General features: G+C 38.9%; 1 protein-coding gene across 3 annotated transcripts in view; it reads right to left on the minus strand.

The window, feature by feature from the left end:
- The window catches only part of ZFHX4 (zinc finger homeobox 4), a 153,298-nt gene that overhangs the window by 5,458 nt on the left and 124,360 nt on the right, over positions 1 to 23,480 (minus strand). For all 3 annotated transcript variants that reach the window (XM_054192323.1, XM_054192320.1, XM_054192322.1), the window contains exons 5-9: positions 21,161 to 21,277; positions 14,758 to 14,891; positions 14,403 to 14,603; positions 11,261 to 11,378; positions 5,135 to 10,531 (exon numbers count right to left, since the gene is read on the minus strand). In XM_054192323.1, coding sequence (XP_054048298.1) covers positions 5,135 to 10,531; positions 11,261 to 11,378; positions 14,403 to 14,603; positions 14,758 to 14,891; positions 21,161 to 21,277 — 5,967 coding nt within the window. The remainder of the gene's footprint in view (positions 1 to 5,134; positions 10,532 to 11,260; positions 11,379 to 14,402; positions 14,604 to 14,757; positions 14,892 to 21,160; positions 21,278 to 23,480) is intronic.

A 23,480-nucleotide genomic window follows, 5' to 3' on the forward strand; every position in this document is an offset into this window, starting at 1 on the left:
TTTGACACAGGAATTCTGCTGTTCTCGGTTTACTTGAAGCATGCAGGCATGACATCCTCCACCTCATTAGAGAAAGCAACCTAAGGATGGACTGGTTCTGTCTGGAGGGTGCATACACACAAGAAGTATGCCTCATAACTTAATGGAAAAAATCTTTTCTCTGTTTCAAGTACTAGATATAGTGCAGTGGCTGGTAACAGTCTATTAAAAAGCAACTTCTGTGAGACGTACAGTTGGTCAGAAAATTAAATGATGGCACAGGGTAGAAAAGGCAACTAACAGTAAGAGGCTGTACATTACACTCATTGTCATTTTTTCAGGCAAGTAAGTTTGCTAGAGAAAAGAGCATACGAAATGTGTGATGCACACAGCTGTAAAAGTAAAGCAACGTTGGACACAGCCTACTAGCACACGGATCAGAGAACTGTAAAGGCAGACTCTGTAATGGAGGTTAGATGGGTATTAGCTACTAGGAAGCACTAATGGAGTGAACAAGAACGATGTTTAAATCATCAATATCCAGGTGCTTAGCATTACTTAGGAATAAAGCAATTAGGATTCAAAGGGAATAATTATCAGGTTTAACAAAGAGGCCATTTAATGTTTGTCACCGTGTCGTTACTCCTATTTAATGGTAGGGGAACACTAAGGAGTTAAAATGCATTGTGAGCACGGATTAGACAGTACAGTGAAACAAGTCACAACAGTTATAATTAAAAAGTGGGTAATTGCCACAGTTACTGCACAATGACATCGAAGATGCTATTGCTTGCCCCTATGCTTTCAACAGGAAGTAACAGGCAATTGCGTGTGAAGCCTGCTGAAAATATATTAAATGATAAATACTGTAGACGGAAAATGCATGAATGATGCAATTAGTATGAACTGCTGCCCCAGCTTTGTCATGGTTATTTGAGCCTGTCAGCTACTTAAGATTTTTACGATTTCTTTCTATTCTTAACCTCTTCAACCCTTACGCACCATGTTGTCTTCAGCCTGCTCACACTGATGATGCCCAGAGCAGCCAAGATCTATTCTGTTCTCCAGATAATCTTTGGAATTTAGTTGAAATGCACAGCATTCAGTTAAATTTCCATACAGGCTGCAATAAAAGAGTGAAATCCACCTGTTTTATTGGAAGTTAAATGTGGAACTGAGGATTTCCAAAACTAAATGAAGAAAACTTGATGAAACTAAAGCTCCATTTCCAGACATGAGAGATGTAGAATAGAAAATTCACTAATCATGAAGAAACATTCTAATCATGCTAACTCTTTTAAGTGACTATCAAAGAGGAGAGACTTCTCTTTCTCTTGGAGGAATCAGAGGTCTAAAAATATAAAAATGAAACTGTTACCAACGGGCCAAAAGCAAACAGAGAACAGAATTTAGTGCCCTAATAATAAGGAAAGTAATTGCTCCTGAATCAAATTTCTCTCTTTATAAGATTTCAAAAACCACTAAGTACATATTACCCAGTGATGTGTGCATTCTTGGAAAAAGCTGCTGTGAATCTTCAAGGCAGCCCAGGCTTAAGTGATGTGCAAAGAACCTATGGTAATGATGATGACATTAAAAGGTTCATAGAACCAGTATTAATAGCTAGAAGCAAGATGAAGCATTAGTTTTCTGCAAGGGATCACAGACAAAAACACAAAGCTAAGAAGAAAGGAGAATGTGAATCTTAAGAACAGCTGAAAACAGCAGGTGAACTCTTCTATCTACAGTCACCTAGAAAATAGGAAGGGGCGTGAAGAACAAAGAAGAGCCAGAATTAAATTCTGTATGAATTAAAATTCCACCAAATAACTCCATATTAGGAATTATGCTGAGCAAATGTAGCAGTAAATTTGAGACCTTGCTCAGCATTTGATGCTATAATTACATTATTTTTATAAGTTGATGGTATAATTACGTTATTTAGAGAAACGTATCCCACAGGTGAGAGGGTTCTTCAACATACCCTAGAACCACACAATCATTCTGACATAAAAACTACTTGTTTTAGAACAAGATGACTGAATTTAAAGTTAATGGATCCTTTTGTTTAGAAATTAAGATACCTTATTTTGAGAAGTCTAATAATCTTTGCAAATTTAAGTCCAGTTTGAGCACTACAACAAGAAGATAAACTGTAGTTTGAATATTTCCATCTTTTTATGATTTAGCATTATTTTCAAATGTTCCATTTCAATCCTTTTGTAAAAGCAAATATTGCATTTAAAAAAGAACAGTATTTTGCAAAATTGCTGGGTTTTGTACCTTTTTGGAAACCCATAAACAATACTAGATGCAAGAACATGAAAGTGAAATCCCTTCTAAACTTGTATTAACCATTGAAACTAATCAGGCTAATTTCTCTGTCTAGCGTGGGTAAGGAGAAACACAAAAGGGAATTTTAAATGTGATGCTTGCTATTATAGTTTCTCTAGTTCCCTGTCTTAGCAAACAGCAAACCTATTCTTTAAAAGTGAGGATCTTACTAATGTTGATGTTGTCCTTTAAACAAACATGTAGGACAGAATGGATGGGCTTTACCAAAGGAAATATTGCCAACTCCGTAAGCATCAGTGAAAACAGTTAATATTTGAATATAAGGGATCCCAGTAAGACTTCTTCTGAAGTGCATTTATGGGATTGGGTCTGAAAGAGAAGAAATGACACACTTGCAGTGGAATTCACAAGTAGACTTGAGGCATGGGATAGTGAGCTATCAGGGAGTTAGCTTCAGAAAATCCTTCATGCAAAGAATGATGCAGAACAATTGCCCCGCTGACTGAGAATATACTTGCTGCTAGACGAACTGTAGCCAAAGAAAACCTTGCTTGGTTCTTAAACAATTCTTAGCATCAAATATGAACGTGAACTACCAGACAAAGCAGGGTAGAGAACAAAACATAAATGGGTTAATTAGGTGCATACTAGTGTTGAGCGCATCCTGGAGAACATCTGAGTATATTACTGATTTTTTTATGATGAATGATTAAAACAATCTATTTTTTTTTTCCATTCACTATGACTGCTCCATTACATATCATTAGGGAATGGAGATTTATGCATGCATTTGCCAAGCGACAAAAAGGGGATGTAGGGGCTATTTAGCATATAGCAGAAGAAAAAGTTAACAACAAGATTCTACTAGCTAGTTTACACAGTGGGCTTTGCCCACAATGGGCTAATTAACCTTAAGAAGATGAAGATGAAAGGGGGTAAAAATCCATCTCAATTGGCAGTGCAAAGTGTATGCTATGGTACTAATGATATAAATTTATCTCAAAGAAGAGATATTTGGTGGAAATTTAAAAATCTGAAAATTGAATTATTATGGACCGGTTTGCCTGTAATAATACCTTTTGTGTTACTAACAGGACAATTTACAGGCTCTGAGGCTACACTGATACTAGCAAGCTAAACAGTACCAGGGAACGTTTCCCAAAACCTGAAACTAAACCATCTGTAAAGTTAAACAGTAAGAGTGGTCACTGGCACTGTTCTGGCTTGGGCCAACTAGCATTGTGCTAAACAACTCCTGAGCACAGCCCAGAAGCTACCACGGGTCCACAACCATTCCCAAGACTCACTTTGCATGGGAACTTCCTGGTTTTGAGAGTAAAAGGTACAATAATATCTTTCCAAGCAAATTTCATTTAGTAGTATAGACAAAGCCTGAGTTTTCTGGAGCCCATTTTACCTGAAGGTCAACCTAACCATAGCTATTTACTGAAGTTATATGGAGAAACCATATCTACAATTTCAATGAACAATGACCAGCCATTTTTGGACCTGGACACTGTCTGCCATTAAGAAGGAAATACAGCAACTTTATATTTCCTTTATATGCACTCTCTGTGCCAATAACTGTTTGACAAAAGCAAGAGGGCATTCAGCCAGAGACTCCATTGTGGAAAGAAAGCCATTCTGATCCAATGAAGAGAAAAACAAGATGCTTTGACCATCACTTAGGGAAACAATAGCATGATCATCATCAATCAAAGCAGAGCTAGGTCGCAGAGAAGACATTCCTACAGTCAGTGTGTCCAACAACACTGGTGATTAAGCTCCTACCTTACTTGGCAAAGTGAGTTGCTTTCTAAATCAAAGTTTAGAGATCAACAGCAAGTGGAATTACTGGATAAAATGAGGTGAGGGGTCTTAACCAGATCTCTAATTCTGCTGTGCACATATTTGATATGAATGTGCAAAGTTAGAGAGCTTCAATCTGCAAGGTTGCACTCTCAGTGAACTCTGACTGCAAAATTGGAGCCTAATACAAGAAAATAAATTAGGTTCATTCTTTGTGGACTAAACAAATCATTCTGCAGAAAGCTTGATTCTCTAACTTCAGTGAAACTTATTGTAACAGGAAGTGTTTTCCAATGTGAGCAAAAAACAGAGTCAAAACAGAGTCAAAACAGTCAGTAAAACAGAGTTACGTGTTCAGTTAGAACTGAAAGCCCAAATGAAGTGCTACACGTCTGCAATGACTTTACAAACTAGGGGTAGGAGATACTCAGCAGCTCCTGGAATTTGGATCACAATGAAACTGCCATTACAAATCACCTTCAACAAAAACTTTCTTATCTTAGCAGGCAGTTATTCAGAAATACAATAGAGGGTCTTGGGCAGCATTTTATTTTAAATATTTATTCTGAATTAAACAACAGGTTGGACTGGTCTAAAGGGTGACCAAATGCCTGAAGAGCCGATAATGTGGGAATTATTATTTTGCACTTCATCAGATGTTACTTTAAATATTTACATACAAAAAATTTACATAGAAAATTCTAACCCAAGTTTTGCCTAAAGGTGTTATCATGAAAAAAAAAAAAGCAATACAATGCTATTGTTAAAACATTTCTGTAAAAACACGTAAAAACATTTCTGTCAATTAGATTTCAACTAAAATTCTTTTTTTTTTCTTTTTTTTTTTGCAAAATCAGAGATATCATACAGGCTACAAAAACAATCGAGAATTGCACTGAGTACACTTCTTCACAGCAATACCTTTTACCTACTCACACCAGTCTCACAAGCATGATACAAATGCATAATATGCTGTGTTTTAGAAGGGGATGGTGGCTAAGCACAATGATCAAATTAATAAAATGAGAAAATCATCCCCTTATAGACTTACTGTTTGAACTTTGTGGAAATCCAGGTAAGGAGGATGGACCATTCATTCCAGGCAGAAGAACAGGAGGAAGGCCAGGGAGTCCTGGATAAGCTGCTGGCAAACTGATACCATGAAGAGAACTGCTGTCCATCATGCCTGGCTGCTGTACTGTTAATCCTAGCACATCAGTAGCCTTCTTTATGCGATCCAGTTCTTGCTGTGCCATCAGCTGTCTAACTGTTGTAGGAGCTAAATAATCTTTCTCCCGATCTAGCTGACTTCCCACAGTTTCTCTCACTTTTGTAATATGTTGTTTGGAAAAAATATGATCTCTTATGGACAAACGCGCAGAATATTTCACGCCACACAGAGAACATTCTGGCTTTGTCCCATCAGGTCCAGTCTGATTTATCATGAATGGCTTCCCTATGTTAATTTTGAATTTCTTTTCTTTAGCCCGGGCATTCTGAAACCAGACCTGGACCACACGTTTGGGCAGGCCAATCTCATTCCCTAGCATTTCACATTCCTGCATTGTTGGAGTCCGGTAGTCACTAAAGCAAGCCTTGAGAACTTTAAGCTGAAGGTTACTCATTTGTGTTCGGAAACGTTTGTGGCCTGGCCGATCACTGTTTTTGGATTTAAAGGGATTGCTAGCTCCGAATGGGTTAGGTGAACTTGGATCAGCTATGCTTGAAGTTTCACTGCGGTCGGCATTATCATCAGGGTCATCAGTAATGTAGTAACTTTGGTCATGATCACCATCTTTTTCACTGAAATGTATTGAGGGGCTTGTTAGGGAAAAGAGAAATTTATCGTCAGTATTCTCATTTGTAGGTGTAGTTGCAGCTTTTGGTAGTGTGTCATTCACAAGTGGTTTTGGTTCTTTGGGCGGTGATGCAGGTTTTGCATCCCCTGAACTGCCAGTCGTGCTTTCCATTTCATTGTTCCCCTCATCCCCTGTTGTGGCATCACTAATTGCTGTATTAATTGATGAAGTCTCATCAAAGTCAGTCTTGTTCTGATCGTATCCAGAGTCAGCAGGAGGGGCATTCAAATTTTCTATATCCTCACTAGACTCTGCTTTAAAAGAAGAAGGACTTAAGAGGTTCTTCGGTGACATTTCTGCAGTTTTGCTAACAGGGGTTGATACAGTGGAGGCTAATTCATTTTCGCTTGATAATTCAGTTTTTGCTAATGACAGTGATGGGTAATCAAAAAATATGTACTTTTGTGGACTTTCTCCTCCATCTTCAGTGGATATCAAAGGACTTGGAGGCAAACTATAACCAGCCTGTTTCCCTTCATTCCAATGTCGAGAGCGAATGTGACTTTCTAAAGCTGATTTTGCTTTAAACAGAGCTCGACAAAAAGGACACCTTTTATGGGACTGGGCTGGACCAACTGCACGGAATTGTCCCTTTCTTTCTCGGGCCCTTGTGTTCTGAAACCAGACTTGTACGACTCTCTTTTTCAGTCCCACTTCACGTGCAATGTGATCTAGCATCTTTCTAGTGGGGTTGGAATCTAGTAGGTACTTTTCATAGAGTATTTCCAGCTGCTCTGGAGTAATTGTTGTTCTTAAACGTTTATCACGATGTTGATCTTCTCCACTGTTTCCTCCCTCTTTCTCACTACAGTTATTGTCTTCTTTATCATCTAGTTTTCGTTTCAGGGAACCAGAAACTGTAGCAGGGTGTGCTGTATGTGATGAGCCAGTTTGTGGTGGCATCTGAGTCAGAGAACTATTAAGCAACTGTCCAGTCATCAAAGGATTATTTGGGTCAAATATCATATAGGGCATATCCATTGGTCTTTCTAAAAACTGTGAGTGAAGAAATTGGTTTTGGGCTGCTAGGAAATGCATGTGCTGGTGCTCTTGCCAAAGTTCTAGAGTTGGAAAGGCAACTGTACACTGATCGCATTGGTACTGTAATAACTGAGGAGGTAGACTGTTCTGTAGAGAAGTCATTGAAATTGGTAAAGGACTGGAAGGAACAGGTGTGGTTTGTGATGCAGAAGGAGGTCTCCCTACTATCTGTGATTGTTTTTGTTGCTGTGGTTGAGAAGCTGAGGGCTGAGCATCAGAAGAGGTTACTGGAGTAGACTGTACTGGTTTGGCATTTTGGGAAGTTGTCTCGGTTTGCTTAGAGATGGTTTCATTTTGTTTTGGTTTTTCTGTGGACTCTGGTTTAGGAGAAGCCTTCTCAGGTTCTGGTTTGGGTGATGGAATCAAAGGAGTACTTGAACCAGAGCCAGAGTTTGCTGCTGTGACTGCCAGGCTTTTCGATGAGTCATTTTGTCCAGAAACTGTGCAGTTCTTATACACTGTTTGATCAGAGGCATCCATAGAATCTTCAGTTTGACTCTCATCTTGAGCATCATCATCTTCATCTTTATAACACTGCTTTTTCTGGTGAGTAATCAAATCAAAGATCCTGGGAAAAACCACACTGCACTTTTTGCACTGATATTGCATATTACTAGTTCGAATGTAACGCTCATTCGTCAGTTCCCTTTTCTCATTGTCTTTAGTTTCAGCTTGATTTTCATAACTTTTGCGAGCTTTTTGTCGTGCATTTTGGAACCATACCACAATAACTCGAGTAGGCAGGTTAAGTACAGTTGAAAGTTGTTCAATTTCATCATCCTTTGGATACGCATTTGTGTCAAAGAAGTCTTGGAGAACACGAAGCTGGTAGTCAGTAAACCGGGTCCTGGATGATCTCTTGCTGAAAGATGCATCAGACTTGTAAGGTTCTACAGCTGAAGGTTGGGGATCTATTCTGATATCTTCTAATACTGTTATGGGGGGGTTGCTGAAGTTATATGGAGAATCTTTATTTCTCTGACGTTCTTTAAACAGTGTATTACGAAACCAGTGCTTGATAACTTTCTGTGAAAGACCAGATTTCTCAGCCATTTCTTGGATCTGCTCTTCACTTGGAGAATTGTTAATATCAAAATAAGCCCGCAAGATTTTTAACTGGTCATCTGTGATTCTTGTACGTGGACGCTTGAACTGAGAGTGCCGCAGGAAATTGGGATCTAATCCCAGCTGCTGCTGACAAAGCTGGGTAAGATCTGCAGATAAAGTATCCATTGGTGGCAACTGGAGGGCAAGCTGAGGCGGTAATGCAGGATGCTGCACAGGCTGCATCATAATTGGAGGGAAAAGCGGAAGATCAAGTGAAACGGGAAGCTGGACCTGAGGTGGGGCTGATGGTGGCGGTGGTGGAGGAGGGGGCGGCGGTGGTGGAGGAGGCGGCGGTGGTGGTGTGGGTGGTGGAGCTTGCAAAGGAGTGGGAGTTGTGTTTTGAATTTTTCCAGCCCCAGATGAAGAAGGCTGAGACGGAGTTGGAGGAGGAGGAGGTGGAGGTGGCGGAGGAGGCGGTGGTGGAGGTGGTGGTGTTTCTGGAGAAGATGGAGAAATCGGATAAAGCTTGTCATATGCCTCCCTGTACTGTCGGGCAAACTTTTCTAAAGCTCCATATGGAAAAAACTGTCCATGCACATGTTCTTGATGACTCTTCAGAATAAGAATGTTGGAAAAGAGCTTACTGCAGGTTCCACATTCCAGTTTGTCTGTGTTTTCACCTTCACCAGTCTTGCTTTTTTTCTGCACTTTTTGTCTGTTCTCATTGTATTGGATAACTAACTCAAACCCAAAGTTCTCCAGCAAAGCCTTGGCTGCATTCCCCCTTGCTCCAGAAGCTATTCTGGGTGGTGGAATGGCTGGTTCTGAGGATTTTGGCTTCTTTATATCTTTGTTTTCTTTTAGTCCTTCATTCTCATTAGTAAATTCTTGCTTTGGCTTCTCTTGTTTCTCAGAAACTTCTTCTGACTCCTTATATGATGGCATATCCTTTATCAGCTGGCAGTCTGGACTTACTAAGGTATTTTGCTCTGCTTTCATCAGCTTGCTACTTTGCTGCTGCTGTTTTTGGGACTGAAGTTGGGGTTGGGTGGATTGATACTGTTGTGCTTGTTGCTGCAGTATCTGTAGCTGGGTTTGGCCAACATGGTGCTGAGTTTGTATCTGCTGCTTCAAATCTTCTAGCAGTGATCCTGTCATACCAGCCATTCCAGGCATCCCAAATGTGGCAGAACCAGGCAAACCCAGATCTGGACTTAAGCTAAATTCTGTCCCAGGTATATAGAATGGGAAAAGGAACTGAGGCTGTTGAAATTGCAGCAATGCTTCTGGTGTCATTGGAAAGTGAGGCAAAAAAGCTGGGTTTAGAAACTGGGGTTGAAAGAATGCAGCTTGCTGTTGCAGTTCATGCTGTAGTTGCATTTGAAGTTGTGCTGGTGACTGGGGTGGGTGATGTGTAGGCTGAGCAGAAATTAATTCAGAAGCTTGCTTTTTATTTAATTCTTTGGCATCTAAATGTGTTTCTTTGCTGTTAACTGCTGGTAAACTCATAGATTCTAGCATTCCTTGGCTGGGGCTATTAACATTCCCTGCTACACTATTTCCGCTACTTATATTACCGCTTGGTTCTAATTTTGCAGCCCTTGCCTTTGTCTGATGAAGCACAGATCTCATATGGATTTCCAATGTAGAACTTTGGCTATACGCAACATTACAAATGCTGCATTTGTAGGGTTTGTTGTCAGTGCTGCTGTTGGTTTCTTGAGGGACCGGACTTGATGCTTCCTGCAAAACCTTTTTGAGTTTATGTAGATGGGACACTGAGTTATAGTGGACCAAGAGAATGTTCTTTTGGGTGAAAGACTCTTTACACACTGTACACTTATACGGGCGAGATGGATCTAGAAATTTTTCCATAGTAAAATTTGGCCCTTTTCTAAAAGGTAAGGTCCGCTTTGGTTCTGAGCCCATATCATCTGGAATAGAGCTACTATCACTTCCCACGGGGCTTGCTTTACCTTCCTGGTCCATCTCATAATCTCTTTCTATTTCCTGTTCTAGTGCATGGTCATCTTGTGCCATACTTTCACTTTCTGCCCAGAGTTCACCATTGACAGGTAAAGATGCACATAGCTGCTGAAGTTCAGCTTCATTGAGTTCAGGGTGGCCTGCTTCCAAGTGTTTTTTTAAAGCCTGGAATGTACGGAAGCTACGTTGGCAAAGGCTACACATGGTAGCTGCCCGAATAGCATGATACTGGGAATGTATCTGAAGCTTCTGCATAGTCTTAAAAGCCAAGCTACAATGGTTACAACGGTACTTATAGACATGGCGGTCAGAAACAGAGAGCTGTTGCTTCTTCTGCTGTTCATTTAGCTGATCCGTCATTGAGTCAGTGGTCTTGATATCTTTACTGCTGTTCTTATTCCAATCTGTCGTTTCAGTAGATTCCTTAGATGGCTTTTGTTCCTCGGTCTTAATTTCCATTCCAGTTTTTGATTCATCAATCCCAGGTGTACTTTTCTCATCCACAGGACTTTCACCTAGTTAAAGAAAGTTAGGTGTCTTTTACACAAGCAAAAGCGAATAACACATAGTATTAGTGTGCTTTTTCATCAGAAATCAAGAGAGGAACCTGATATGCCACGTGTTAGCCTAGCGAAGTATGGCAACCCGTCCTTGCCCCAGAGAATAAAGTGGGCAGGACCAATATGAGGTTAAAAAAAAGTAATAAAATCCAAACACAATGATGGCAGTGGCAGCTGTGAAGGAGGGATTAGAAATGGGGTCAATAGGTAGGACAGGTGATTAGAAAGGAGGAGGAAAGTGGTCTGAGGAGAGAGGGAGGAGCATGCTGTGCGAGGTGGCAAAGCAGCTTCCCAGCACAGAATACAGTAAGTGTCCAGGATGAGAAACCTGCTGTTGGAAAGGCAGGCAGGATCATTTGTCTAATATTCCCCATCGATGTCGGTGAAAGTGCCACAGTCTTTTAGGACTCGGTCTTATTCGCTGGTTAAACAAGGAGGTTCTTACCTTCAAAGTGTCTAGGTCACTACCACAAGCAACAGACACGTGGCATACACGTGCATTCTAGTAGCTCTGCACGGGTGCAGTCGGCCAGATTCAGGCCCCTTGTCATTTTTCTCTTTTTATCTCTGTGGCTACATGCAAGCCAAACCAGGATTCACTTTACTGAGGAAGAAACAAGTGGTTCCTAAATTTTTAAATTGCCCATACCTAGCTTTTACATGTCAGGGCTTTTTCTTGCGTACCTGGATATTTCCCAGATCCCTCAGCTGTAATGGTTGCAGGTGTGTCACGTTCAGATTTCTCTGAAGCAGCTGCTGGCAATAGCATACTGTTAGGCATCATGACATCTGGTACAGGAACCTTTGAAAACCAAAACCACAATATTATTACAGGAAAAGTCACACTATTTAATACTATACAACAGTATGAAATTATAATTCAAAAGATCCACCATATTTGGATCAAAAACTACCAGTACTAAACCAAGATCTTGATTCAGTCCTTGATAATGATTTCTGACAGACCACAAATCCATAGCATCAGGTGTCCCTTGGTGGAGAATCTACTTCAAAAAATCCACAATAAGGTGATGCTATAGAGCTACATGCACTCAATATTTCATTGGTCTCAATGTCACCACAAAGAAGATTTTGCTGACTATGTCAGGTTGGTTGGATTTATCAGGGGAATTCTCCTCGGACATCCTCCAAAGACGGAGATCATGTTGAAATATGGCCACCAGTCAGTTCTTGACTAAGGGCATTTCCACTTTGCTTCACCTGTATTGTTTTTTAAACAAATGCTGGACCTTCCATGATCTTGGAAAGAAAATTATAAGTTTATTTCCATAGAGAAATAGCAACTTTTTTCCATTTAAAGTAAGATTTTTCTCTTTCTTTTCTTCAATTGCTTATGTATCTTCTTCGGAGTGCTTTACCTGTTGTGTTGTGCTTTCAAATTATAGGCAGAAGTCTTTGAAGGGTGTACTATTGTAGGTGTCTGATAGTACTCAGTTTAGTTAAGTTGACATGAATATTTGCTCAACACTTCACATTTTCCTCTTGCTCAGCTCTTCAAAACATAATTATATCTCAAATAAAGGATTGTCTAGGGGTTCAGACAAAGACTTAGCAGGACTGGGTGGAAATTTCTGCACTGCTAGATTCTATATAAATAACTTTGGGTAAATCAGTTCAGACTGCAGCTCCTCATCTCTAAGATAAGGATAGTATTTCCTTACTTCATACAAAGGTAACAAGAATACCCATAGGAGAGATTTCTGAGTGGTAAATTACTATAATAATGGAAGCTACATACATTATTAGGTATGAGTAGAAATACCCTTTGTTCCAGTTTAACAAATTATTTGTTTGTTACTGTTTAACAAATTATTTTAAACCTTTATTAGGAGACATAGGAATTATATATTTATGTAGGTACATATTTATACCAATTGCCTATTGGAAAAAATATTCTAGACATATTTTTAAAAGCCCTGGGCTTAGTATCCTTGTAATTTAAACATGGCATTAATAGCATATTCTCAGAGGACCAGGGACTTTGATTTTGTTTGGGAGGGAAGGACTTTTTAAAAAAAATTACATAGGTAACTGTAAATGTCCCAGAGAAGAAAAATTTGCTATAAATGGTATTTATTTGGTCATTGGAGGTTCAGATATCGACAGAACGTATTAGTGTTAGCAACTAGGACAATTTAGATGATGCTGATTATGTTTTTCATTCTATTTTTCTATCAAACAACCTTTTTTTTCTTCCTTTCAGAAACAGTGAGACAACTCCCCAGCATTAGGGGAGGGGAGGGGAGGGGAGGGGAGGGGAGGGGAGGAGAGGAGAGGAGAGGAGAGGAGAGGAGAGGAGAGGAGAGGAGAGGAGAGGTTTCAAAGCTGATGCACTATCAGCATAGGGGGAATCACGGAGAACTTGAGAAGAAAACTAATAATCCTCAATAGGGAGAGGTTTTTCCCTGCATTTTTCCAGTTTCCTAAAAGGGTCTGGGAAAATTAAATTTCTACTGCATTTTCCTTGTGGTGGGCCAAAATTACATGGTGTGGCAGAGAGGGAAGGGAAGGGAAGGGAAGGGAAGGGAAGGGAAGGGAAGGGAAGGGAAGGGAAGGGAAGGGAAGGGAAGGGAAGGGAAGGGAAGGGAAGGGAAGGGAAGGGAAGGGAAGGGAAGGGAAGGGAAGGGAAGGGAAGGGAAAAAAAAATATAAACTTTTGGGTTAAAGTTGGGTCCCCAATTCTGTATTTGCTCATCAGCACTTCACACAAGGAACCTTAGGCCTTCAGCTCTTTCAATTCGTTCTTATTTTTTTGCCACTTTACTTGTAAATGAGGTGGTAGGCCTACAACCACAGTTGTATAAATGAAGGAGGAGTCTATGAATATAGAAATAAATCCTTAAGGAGGTGGATCCTTGAGATTTCCAAGTGCATTTCCTTCTAAAAAGGCAACACAACGAGAATTAGGGTCTCTTAGGAGGTCTGTTTTCTAACTGAAAATATGATAAAAATACATACTTTCTAGACCTGACTGCGCCTTTACTGACTTTGTTTTGAATGGTGTCGAGTCAATATTTTTCAGAGAAATTTATTCTTTCAACATGGTTTGTGCAATTTTGCAGAGAGAAACAGGATTTTCCTGGTGAGGTTGGAATAGGATTCGTCCTCAAAATAGAGTTTGCTGGTTATAGCGTTCATCCCGGTCATGGAGAAGCCAGTTCAAGTTCCTGCCTGACCCAGGGCAAGTACTTGAACTCAGGTATTCCATATCCTAAAGAACTGACCTAACTGGATTGCTACCTATTCTTGGACTTGCCCTTCTGTTCCATACTCATGTTTTATTCACAGAAAAATCCCTAAAGGGTCTTTTATGTAGAGGCAAAAAGCAAGAAACAGGACATTCTGTACAACAAGATAATCATGTTCTCCAATTAGCACCACTATTGATATTTTACAGTGAATTTCATGTAATGTTATGCAAGTACAGCCCAGCTATACACAGGAATTCTTCTACGTTTGGCAACTACATTCTACAGAGAACTGTTATTTCACAAAAAGGAGTCACAATACCTCTGAGACCTGGGTATTATTAGACCCAATTTACAGGTGTTCACTTAGAGACATTGACAGGCTTGATTTTCCCAAGGTTAACGTCAATGAGGAACCGCAGGTTTTCAGCGTCTTTGAAATCCACTTTCAATCATTTTCCCAAGGGACATCAGTCACTGGATGAGCTGGCAACCAAACCTAAGAGTCCTGACCCACTCCCCTTCTTAGGCTACCTGAATACTATGTCACAACAAATACATTGCCCAAAGGCCCGAGCATGTTTCTGTAGCATGTGCATCAGTATTTGGAACACTTACTGTCATGAGCAGTTTCTCCACACAGTCAGGGGACACACTGTGCAAATGGGTCAAATGAAGCTGGAGATGCATTTTGTTGCTGAGGACATCCTGGCAGAGGGGGCAGCAGATAACAGGTTGCATTGAATGCTGTGACAGGACATGCATCTGGATACGATTTGGGTCCCTACTATTGTAGTTACAATAAGGACATTGATAGAACTGAAAAAAATCAAATTAAGATGCAGGCTATTAGTCAGTGTGCTTTTTATAACTTGCTGATGTTGCTATTTTAACAGCGTTATCACGTCTGTTTCAATCTTGAGTTATTTGAAAGAGTTCTAGAATACAATGAAATTATTACATTTTCTTTTACCTGCTCATGACAAAATTTATTGTCCTCTGGAGGCTTTGATTTTTTAGCTGCACCATCCTCTTCTTTTGCCAGAAGAAGCTGTTGTGCCCCTACCACAGTGTTCACTTTTGGTTCCTTCTCTGGTGTGACTATTCCTGTGCCAAAAACATAATTTTTAAGAACATATTTTAAAATTTAAAAAATACCGGTTTACAAAGAGGCTGTGATTCCAAAGGTCTGTATGATCTTTGAGGGTTGGTTTTCTTTTCCTAAACTCTGAGAAAAAATACAGTTGAATAAAATAACTCTGGTAAACACAAAGGTGAAAATGCACTTTTATGCTTGATGGAGACTCGATAAATACCTTTAAAAATGGACTCTTCTCTACTGTTTCGATAACCTTAGGTTGCCTTTAAAGATTAATCAATAATGTTCTTTCTTTAGCAGCTCAGTATGAATTTGTGTATTACATTAAAACAAATCAGCTTTTGCTTAAAAATCCTGTTTTCCAAAATAATTAATTTGCTGCTGTTTAATTACCCTCTCTCTTTTCTAAACTGTCTGAGCAATATGATTATTGTGCTGTTTTGATAACTCCTGCCTGGTTACAATTCTGAAGCTAAATATAGTGAGGCTTTAAAAGAAATACTTTGGAGAATAGGATTTCAGAGCTAACTTATTATTAATTATATACAAAGATCAGTCATTTGGGATTGCCTTAGATGTTTACACTGTGAATTTTTATAGTCTGGCATTTGTGATCAAAACCAGAATATAATTGTTATCTATAGATAGTTCTACTATTAAGTATTAAATACTATATTTAATATTATGCCTGAACTAGCTGTGTAATGCGGCCCAGTCTTGCACACATCAAAGAAAAGAGTGCAATTCTAATTTCCCAGTCCATCAGAAAATTCTTTCCAGCGTCAATTTGCCAGATAATCTCTTCTGCTAGGCTGGATGTTACAAGAGCATTGGGTAGGCATGTCACATACATCTCACGACAAACACAAAACCTCATTTACCAACCATTCCAATCTCATCATAGTGCGGCATCATCTGACCTTTTTTCTGCTGTTTATTATGAGTATTTCTAATTTTAACTTTCAATTTTCACCATCTTCCAGTCAATTTGCAACTAAATTATTTCCAGGGTGAGGACACTATCACTGGACACTGGGTGCAAATACATCTTGAAATGCAATGAAGCTAAACCATTGATTGCTATCAGACCCAACGTAAATATATAGTCCAGGGGTAATCTGATTGTATGCTGTGCATGAAGATTTATCTTGATTTTTTTCAATCCACATAAGGTTCATATAAATGAACAAATTGCACCTCATTGCACAATAACCTAGGATTAATTTAAAAATAAGGTCATGGATGTTTTGGCAACAAAGTAAACATGAACAAAGAAAATACTTGTATTTTTCTGTAGACAAAACCAAGAACTTTTTATTGTTATTATTTTCATATAGACTTTGTGCAATCTTTGATATTACAAGAGCAACATTAAAGAGAAGTAAAATAAGAGAACAGTTTTCAAGGCAAATACCAAATCCTTATGGTACAATAATAAACAATTGAAAACTGAATCATACAGAGACATTTTCTGAAGGGCATTTTTTTAAAAAAAACATAAACATATTTTACGACTTATACATTAATGGTGATTTCCCCACACATTACTTTTCATTCCTAAGTTGCTAATTATTTCTTTTGGTGTAATTTAGACCAGTAATTTTAGCATGTTCTTACTCAAATTAAACTTTATTCCTGCCGTATTTCCCTACTTTTAATGACCAATTTGTCAACATCGGTTTAATATCTGAACAAGCCGCTTTCTGGAGCCCCACTGAATTTTTACACTCTCAGGAACTGATCCTGGAGACCTCATTTAGACTGCTTACTCAGAGCTGAGCCGATGACCTGAAGAACTTGCGATGCTTAAAGGCAAAATCTGCATGTTACTATCACATAAGGTACCATTTTATTACTCACTTTGGTGTATGATAATATAGTACTCCCTGGCCTATCTGGATTTACTTGGCAATACACCATTATTATTGTTATTTAAATGCCTTTACTGTGAGAATTATGGGAAGTAAAAAAGTGACACATTATATTAACAGAGAAAGGTTGCTTCTCAGGTTTTAGAAGGACAGGTTCAAATTATTAACCTCTCTTCATTTCCAACTGTCAAAAATGTCTAACAGTTGACTACTGTTTCTTACCTTTATCATAAGTCACTTTTACAATGTCCCTTTTTAAAGACAAAAGGCCTAGAATCTCAGCTAGTGTAAATGGACACTGTTATACAGGAAGCTGAATTTAAAAAAAATAAATAAATAAATAAAACAATTCTGCCTTCTCTTCCCCTCATCATGCTAGATTGTTCTCAACAGGTTGTTACAGAAATTAGGATCCAAATTCTGCTCCAAAATCCACTTGTGAAAATGCCTTTAACTGTGTTTTGGCAGTGGTATGTAACTGCTCATGAAATTTAGCTTGGAGTGCACTCCGTGTGCGCCTGGGCACACACAAGGTTAATATTACACACCATCTTCCACCACAGGATGGAATAACTTAATTACTTCAAAGGGCCTATAATAATCATGAAACACATAGTTCTTGCTTCTATAAAAACAAGGAGGTTTTTTTGGTTAAATTTTCTTTTGCGGTTAATATAATAAAACCGTAGAGTTATAAAACACTGTGCTGGGGTCAATAAGTGCATAACAAAGCACAGCTTTTTACTATGTTTACTATGATATTTATATAAACTGTCGAAATTTACAGAGGCTTTGTTGTTTTTGTTCTTGTTGTTGCTCTGGATTCATTCAACCTCAAGCACTGTTACTTCTTAAACAACCAAAGTTACAGCTGGCCTATAGTAAAGAAACCGAGTCCGTGATTTATGGTGAGCTTTGCCAAAAAAACAAAGGGGGTTGATTCTTCCCTCTGGCATGGGGACACCACTAGCCCCTGCACGTGGTGAGGACCGAACCGCCCAAGCCAGAGTATACGTGCCAAAACCAAAGGAGATCAGCTCCTTACGCAAGCAAATGGTCCAGCTATTACAACTTAGTGCCTCATCTCGCTATATCAACTTTCGGCTTTCCGTGTTGAACTCACTGTTTCAAGGAGCTTCCTATAGGGAGGCTGAACAAAGTTACGGTCTTATAAGAAGAGTATAGAAGGAGGAGGGAGAGAGCAGACAAAATATTATGGTCCCGAGCCTGTCGTGTGGCACTGTTTTCATACTGGATGTTCCACTGGCATGCTATTCTTACTAGGCAGTTGTAGGAAAAGACTGAATCCGGTTGTTATTCACGTTTTAAATACACACTTTTTATTCTTGAAACACAGTATTTGTTGGGTTTTTTTCCTAATTGTGAAACACAACTGTTACTCATTTTATAATAAAAAATATGCAGCATTATTTTAGATGAATAATGTAATTTCAATACATTTAGCACAAAAACTAAGTTTAATTATAAATAAGTGCCATGAAATAGACTAGTCAATGATTGCCTGTCAGTTACAGAATTATTTAACTTGTGTAAGATTGCTAACATAAAAATGACATAATTCACTGCAATTCAGATGCCATCACCTTCGTAACATTTTTGAAACACCAAAATAAACATAAAAATGTTTGTGTGACTAACAAGAAGGCGAAAGTTAATAAAATAAGTATACTAGTGAAAAAACCAAGAATCCTGGAAAAGCCATAATCAAAATACTATTCTCTTATTTATGAATCTATGTATTTGATAAAGATTGCATAATTTAAGACTTCTGACACATCAGATGATGTTATTCAGCCTCAAAATAATTCTAAAATTATAATTACTGGTAGAGTATTCTTTCTAATTAGAGTAGAATGAAAGGATAATTTTCATTGCAATAATGAAGGTTAATTTCCATCCTTCCTCATGTTTACTACCTTATTAAAAAGTGCTCCCCTTAGCCATGGCAGAGACATATTACATTTTCAATGCAAATGTATTAATCTGGATAAATTCCATATTAATTCTTGCACTGCATAGAGCTGTAATTTGGATTATAATTAATCTAAAGTGGCACTAGATTTAAATGACAATATAAATGAGGCATTAGTAGGCTTTTCTATTCTGAATGAATATTCAACAAATATAACTTGCATATTGCCAAGTCTCATTTTGAAAGCTCTACTCCTTGAGATAAGGTAAGCAATACAGCACAACAGCTTACACAAACATGCTGTTACTAAATACATGTTAATCCTTTCTCGTCTAATAGATTCTATGCTAAAGAGGGGTCACACCACTTTCCTGTCTAACTTGTTAGTATTGTGATTAATTTATTGGTTTTCCTGAGATTTCTTTGGCAAGACGTGCAACACTCAATTCATGAGAAAGCCCAAATTAACATTCAATTATACATAAGCAGTTACGCAGCCATTAGAAATACTTGTCAGCTGAGTGAAAATTAAGATGATGGTCTCAATGTTACACATGCAGAATTAATTTAGATTAGGAAAATAAAAGTTTCTAAAAGATTTAGGATTTTACAGTACAAACTATTTCCTGCAAAGCACAAAGGCAATCATGTATTTCAGCCCTTGTTTTCATATGAATCTTACTGCAAAGTTATTTGTGTAATTGCTGGCACGGGAATGCAGAACAATTATGCTGGTTTTTTGTAGTGCACCCAGTAGGCATCTGGATATAGGTTTGTCCTAATTAAACTTGGCCCTTATGAGCGGCTAATCCTGATGGAATTTTGAGAATTCCCCTTCAGTATTTTTTTCTAGATTCCATCTTTTTTCTTTTTTCTTTTTTTTTTTGCTGAAGCTTTAATACCGTATTCTTTCTTGAACAGCTATAAATGGACCTGCCTAAGAAAAAGAGAGGGCAGATAAGCTCCCTGAAGTGGTTGACAGTGTCCTCTAGGCAGAGCGTATGGTAGGAAATGCAGGCTGCAGGTGGCTGTCACCCCTCTCCTGGTGAGTGTCGAGGACAGCCCCTGATGAGACTGCGCAGGAAGACCCCTGTCGACCTGGGAGCATGGCTTTACTGCTCTGCAGACAGTTTTTTTCATGTCAGAGAGCCAGACAAGGGGGATATACATATATATTTTAAACTGCAACACAGTTTCTTGCTTAACATCATCCTTGTCATCATTGGCCTTTCTTCAGTCTCTCGATCTCAAAAAATAAAGTGACCGAAGAGGAACTGAGGCTCTAAACTGTGATGGGTACTGACCTTAGCACATCACCAAGCAAACTTAAAGGAAGCTTTAGTCTTTAATCTTTAAGTCAGTCTTATGAATTGATTTGGCATGGAAAGGGCACCTATAGTATTCTTTTGGAAATAAATCCCAAAAGGTTTAATATATAAAGAGCAAATTACAGTATGGGAAAATCTGGGTGTAAAGAAACTCATATGTAAAATGATATTTTCTCTACAACTATATGTCTTTACGGAGAATACAACCTCCTTTGTATGCTGCTGTCATTGGCATACAAGGAAAAGATATATGACTACCTGAAACTAATAGGCTTCAACCTGTTTCAGCACTTCTTCTGCTTCAATGAATCCAACATAATGTAACTAGGTATAGCGTGAGGCAAAAGTAGCCAATGTAATATTCATTGTGACCATAGATTTCCATCTCATACATAAAAAGCATGGATGAAGTCACATATTTGCCAAATCAAACACAGAGAAAGCCTTGGGTATCTACACCAGATGCTGGCCCTGGGTTTGTTTGTGCACAAGTAAATGTCATGACATAGGGGTTTTGTTTTCAAAGACAGTAGCTTTCATTACTGGGCTTTGTCTATTCCAGGAGATCAAAATTACCCAACCCATAATCCGTTTTCAATGATATTTCCTCTTTCTTAGGCTGAATCATCTGTAAATTTTTTCACTGGATTTTGTGTATTTTTTTCAAAATGCCTCAAATAAATGCCCAGGAAGAGGCCAGATTCTTGGGAGTAACTGATCAGAGAGCAAGAGCAAAAAATAATAATAACAAAAAACCCCACATTCTTTGGGTTAAAAGGGGGGCAAAACCTGATTGAAGAAAAAATTCAAGTGGTACCTAATCCTATGCTTATGAAAAATTAATATGCCATCAGAGGAATCACAAGTACAGCTAAGATTAATGAAAGGCGCTTAAAAAATTACAAGCACACAAACTGATTTGATTAAAAAATAATCTCACTGGTCGTCCTGTAATATTCTTCAACTTATCCGCATCTATCCTGTCAGATGGTTATGATTAAAAATAGGTCAATGGGAGGCTACTGATAGAAATCACATGCAAAATGCACATGCAATGAATAGTAGTGGGAATGTCCAGACAGCTTAAAATGAAAGAGCATTTCATAAGTTAAAAAAAGGGGGAAGACAAAATTCTAGCATCTTACCAGAGTCTTTACAAGATTTTTTGCCTTCACTATTGTCTCTCTCACTTGAGTCTTTATCATCAGCAACAGCCACTGATGCACTTTTAGCAGACCCTTCTGTATCTTCACCTTGTTCTTCTGTGGATAAGCACAGAAATGATCTTAGAAAAGAAACTCAGTGACCATTTAACAGCATTTAAAAAATAGGTCCTGTAATAAGAACAGCACAAAAAGAGGGTTGCAAAACAGGGCGAGGGGGTGTGTGGTGGGGTAGAAAAGGGAAAGGGAAAGAAGAGCACTTTAAAAAGGTTGGACATTAATTACAAATAATTTGCAATATTTTGAAATCTACCCAGAAATTCTAACCGTCTTTATCAGAGTACCTGTTTTCCACTAGTGTGACAGATTTAAAGCTTGTCATTTCATGTTCTTTGGCTAGACATGATTTGTGTTAAAATACACGCACATGCATGCACACACACACCACGCGGGCCAGAACAAAAGCCAGCACATGTAAAACCGCATCAAAAAAAGGGGGGGGGGGCAGAATTCAAATATAAATCCTATTAGTGCAGCAGTATCCCGCTAATTGCTGTAAGTAAGTATTAGGTATTAGGTACTGTATTAAATATAAACCTCTGGCTTTGCGGGAGAAGTCTCAAATTTTGTCTCCAGGGGGAGCCATTCAGGATAAATGATGCAACTTGGTATATGGCTTCTGAGGAAGCAGCATTACCCACACCTCACCTACGTGTTCACACCAGCTAGATTACATGGAAATCTTCACAGTAACTCAAGACCATTTAATTATTCGGTAAATCTTAGCTATGCTGCTACTGGTGGATTAATCTGTTTATGCAGTTAGCTTCTATGCTGGGGCTGTGTAGCACTAATCCGTGAAAGGCCCACTGTTCCTTTTCATCCTGTGATCATTTGTCTCTCACTGTGCTGATGTCACATTTTAATGAATTTTTAGCAATCTGAGTAATGCCAGATAACCAGACTTGCAACTCCCTACAGCACAGCATGCTGTTTTCATTGCGGCGCACACACACAAAAAATAAAAATCATATTTCCCAGTTCAGGTAGGAATTATATAAATTAGGAGGTGAAGGTAAAATGGGATTCGAAGCACCAGGCCGCTCAATTTCATAAAATCTTTAATGACCATATAAATTAACCCTGGAAAGGCAAAAGGTCACAGACACACATTTGCATACACTCTTCTATTCACTTTTGATAAGCAGAGCTTTTATGCAGGGAACATGATACAATTAACCCTTCAGGAACCATACAAAATGCAGCTACCGACATTTTAAGTGTCAAGCATTAACTGAAAATTACACACTGCATAAAATTTTCATTGTAAATGCTATAGTGATTGAAAGGGGAAATAGTGGCCCTCTTCGCACCCCATGTTTTATTAATAACATTCTGACAGCCGAATGAAATATCCTCTGTCATATGTAGCAGCTGAGCACAAAAAAATTGCTGCTTAGTGCCTTACTTGCCAGCCACGCACTGAAACTGTATGCCTAGGCAAGCAACCCGCAGATCGATGCGGTGAACCTATCCGATTCTCAACTCTCTGCGAAACCTTTTGTGAATCGGAAGAGAAAAACACAGCTGCAATTTTGGAAACCAAACCAAAAGGCAAAAAAAAAAAAAAAAAAAAAAAGCTCCACCACAGATCAATGTGTTTTGCATTGACCTCTGAATACAATAGGTTAGGACTAAGCATGCGTGTCCACTTTTGGGAACAATACAGGGAGAAAGATGGTCCTCTCTTTAAAAAATAATTGCATATTAAATAAAAATATATATAAAAATTTCCATCAGAATGGAAAAAAACCCTCGTGCTGTTTCAGGGCTCTCCCCTCTGCGGTCCCGCGCCCCCTCCCGTGATGATAGCTAATCAAACATGGTAGGCATCCCCGTCGCAGCTGGAAGCGGGGCCGTGTTTGTCAGGGTGGCAGGGGAGCACGGTTCGGGATGCTGCGAGCCTGTGATCATGCCTGGCGCGGGCTGTGTTAATGCCGAGCGTGCACACACGAGGCTCATATCCAGTGTCAGGCCCCGTGGCCTCACGGAGCCGATGGCAATCCCTTTTCGACTCATCCTTGGGAACGGACGCATTGCTTCTTTTACTAGATTTACTGGCCCAATCCCCCTGGGCTGGAAAATGAAGTGTCAAAGTGCTACTGAGTGTCCTTATCTTGAGGGGACATAAAATTGTAAGGGCTATCGTGGCACACATTAATAAAACATTGTGTGTGTGTCAGGCAAAGAGAAAGAAAATTATGAAGGTACTAAAAGAAAAGCTACAGTATCATCTGGGTCT

This window comes from Rissa tridactyla, chromosome 2 (genome assembly GCF_028500815.1).
Source record: "Rissa tridactyla isolate bRisTri1 chromosome 2, bRisTri1.patW.cur.20221130, whole genome shotgun sequence".
Classification (NCBI taxonomy): domain Eukaryota; kingdom Metazoa; phylum Chordata; class Aves; order Charadriiformes; family Laridae; genus Rissa; species Rissa tridactyla.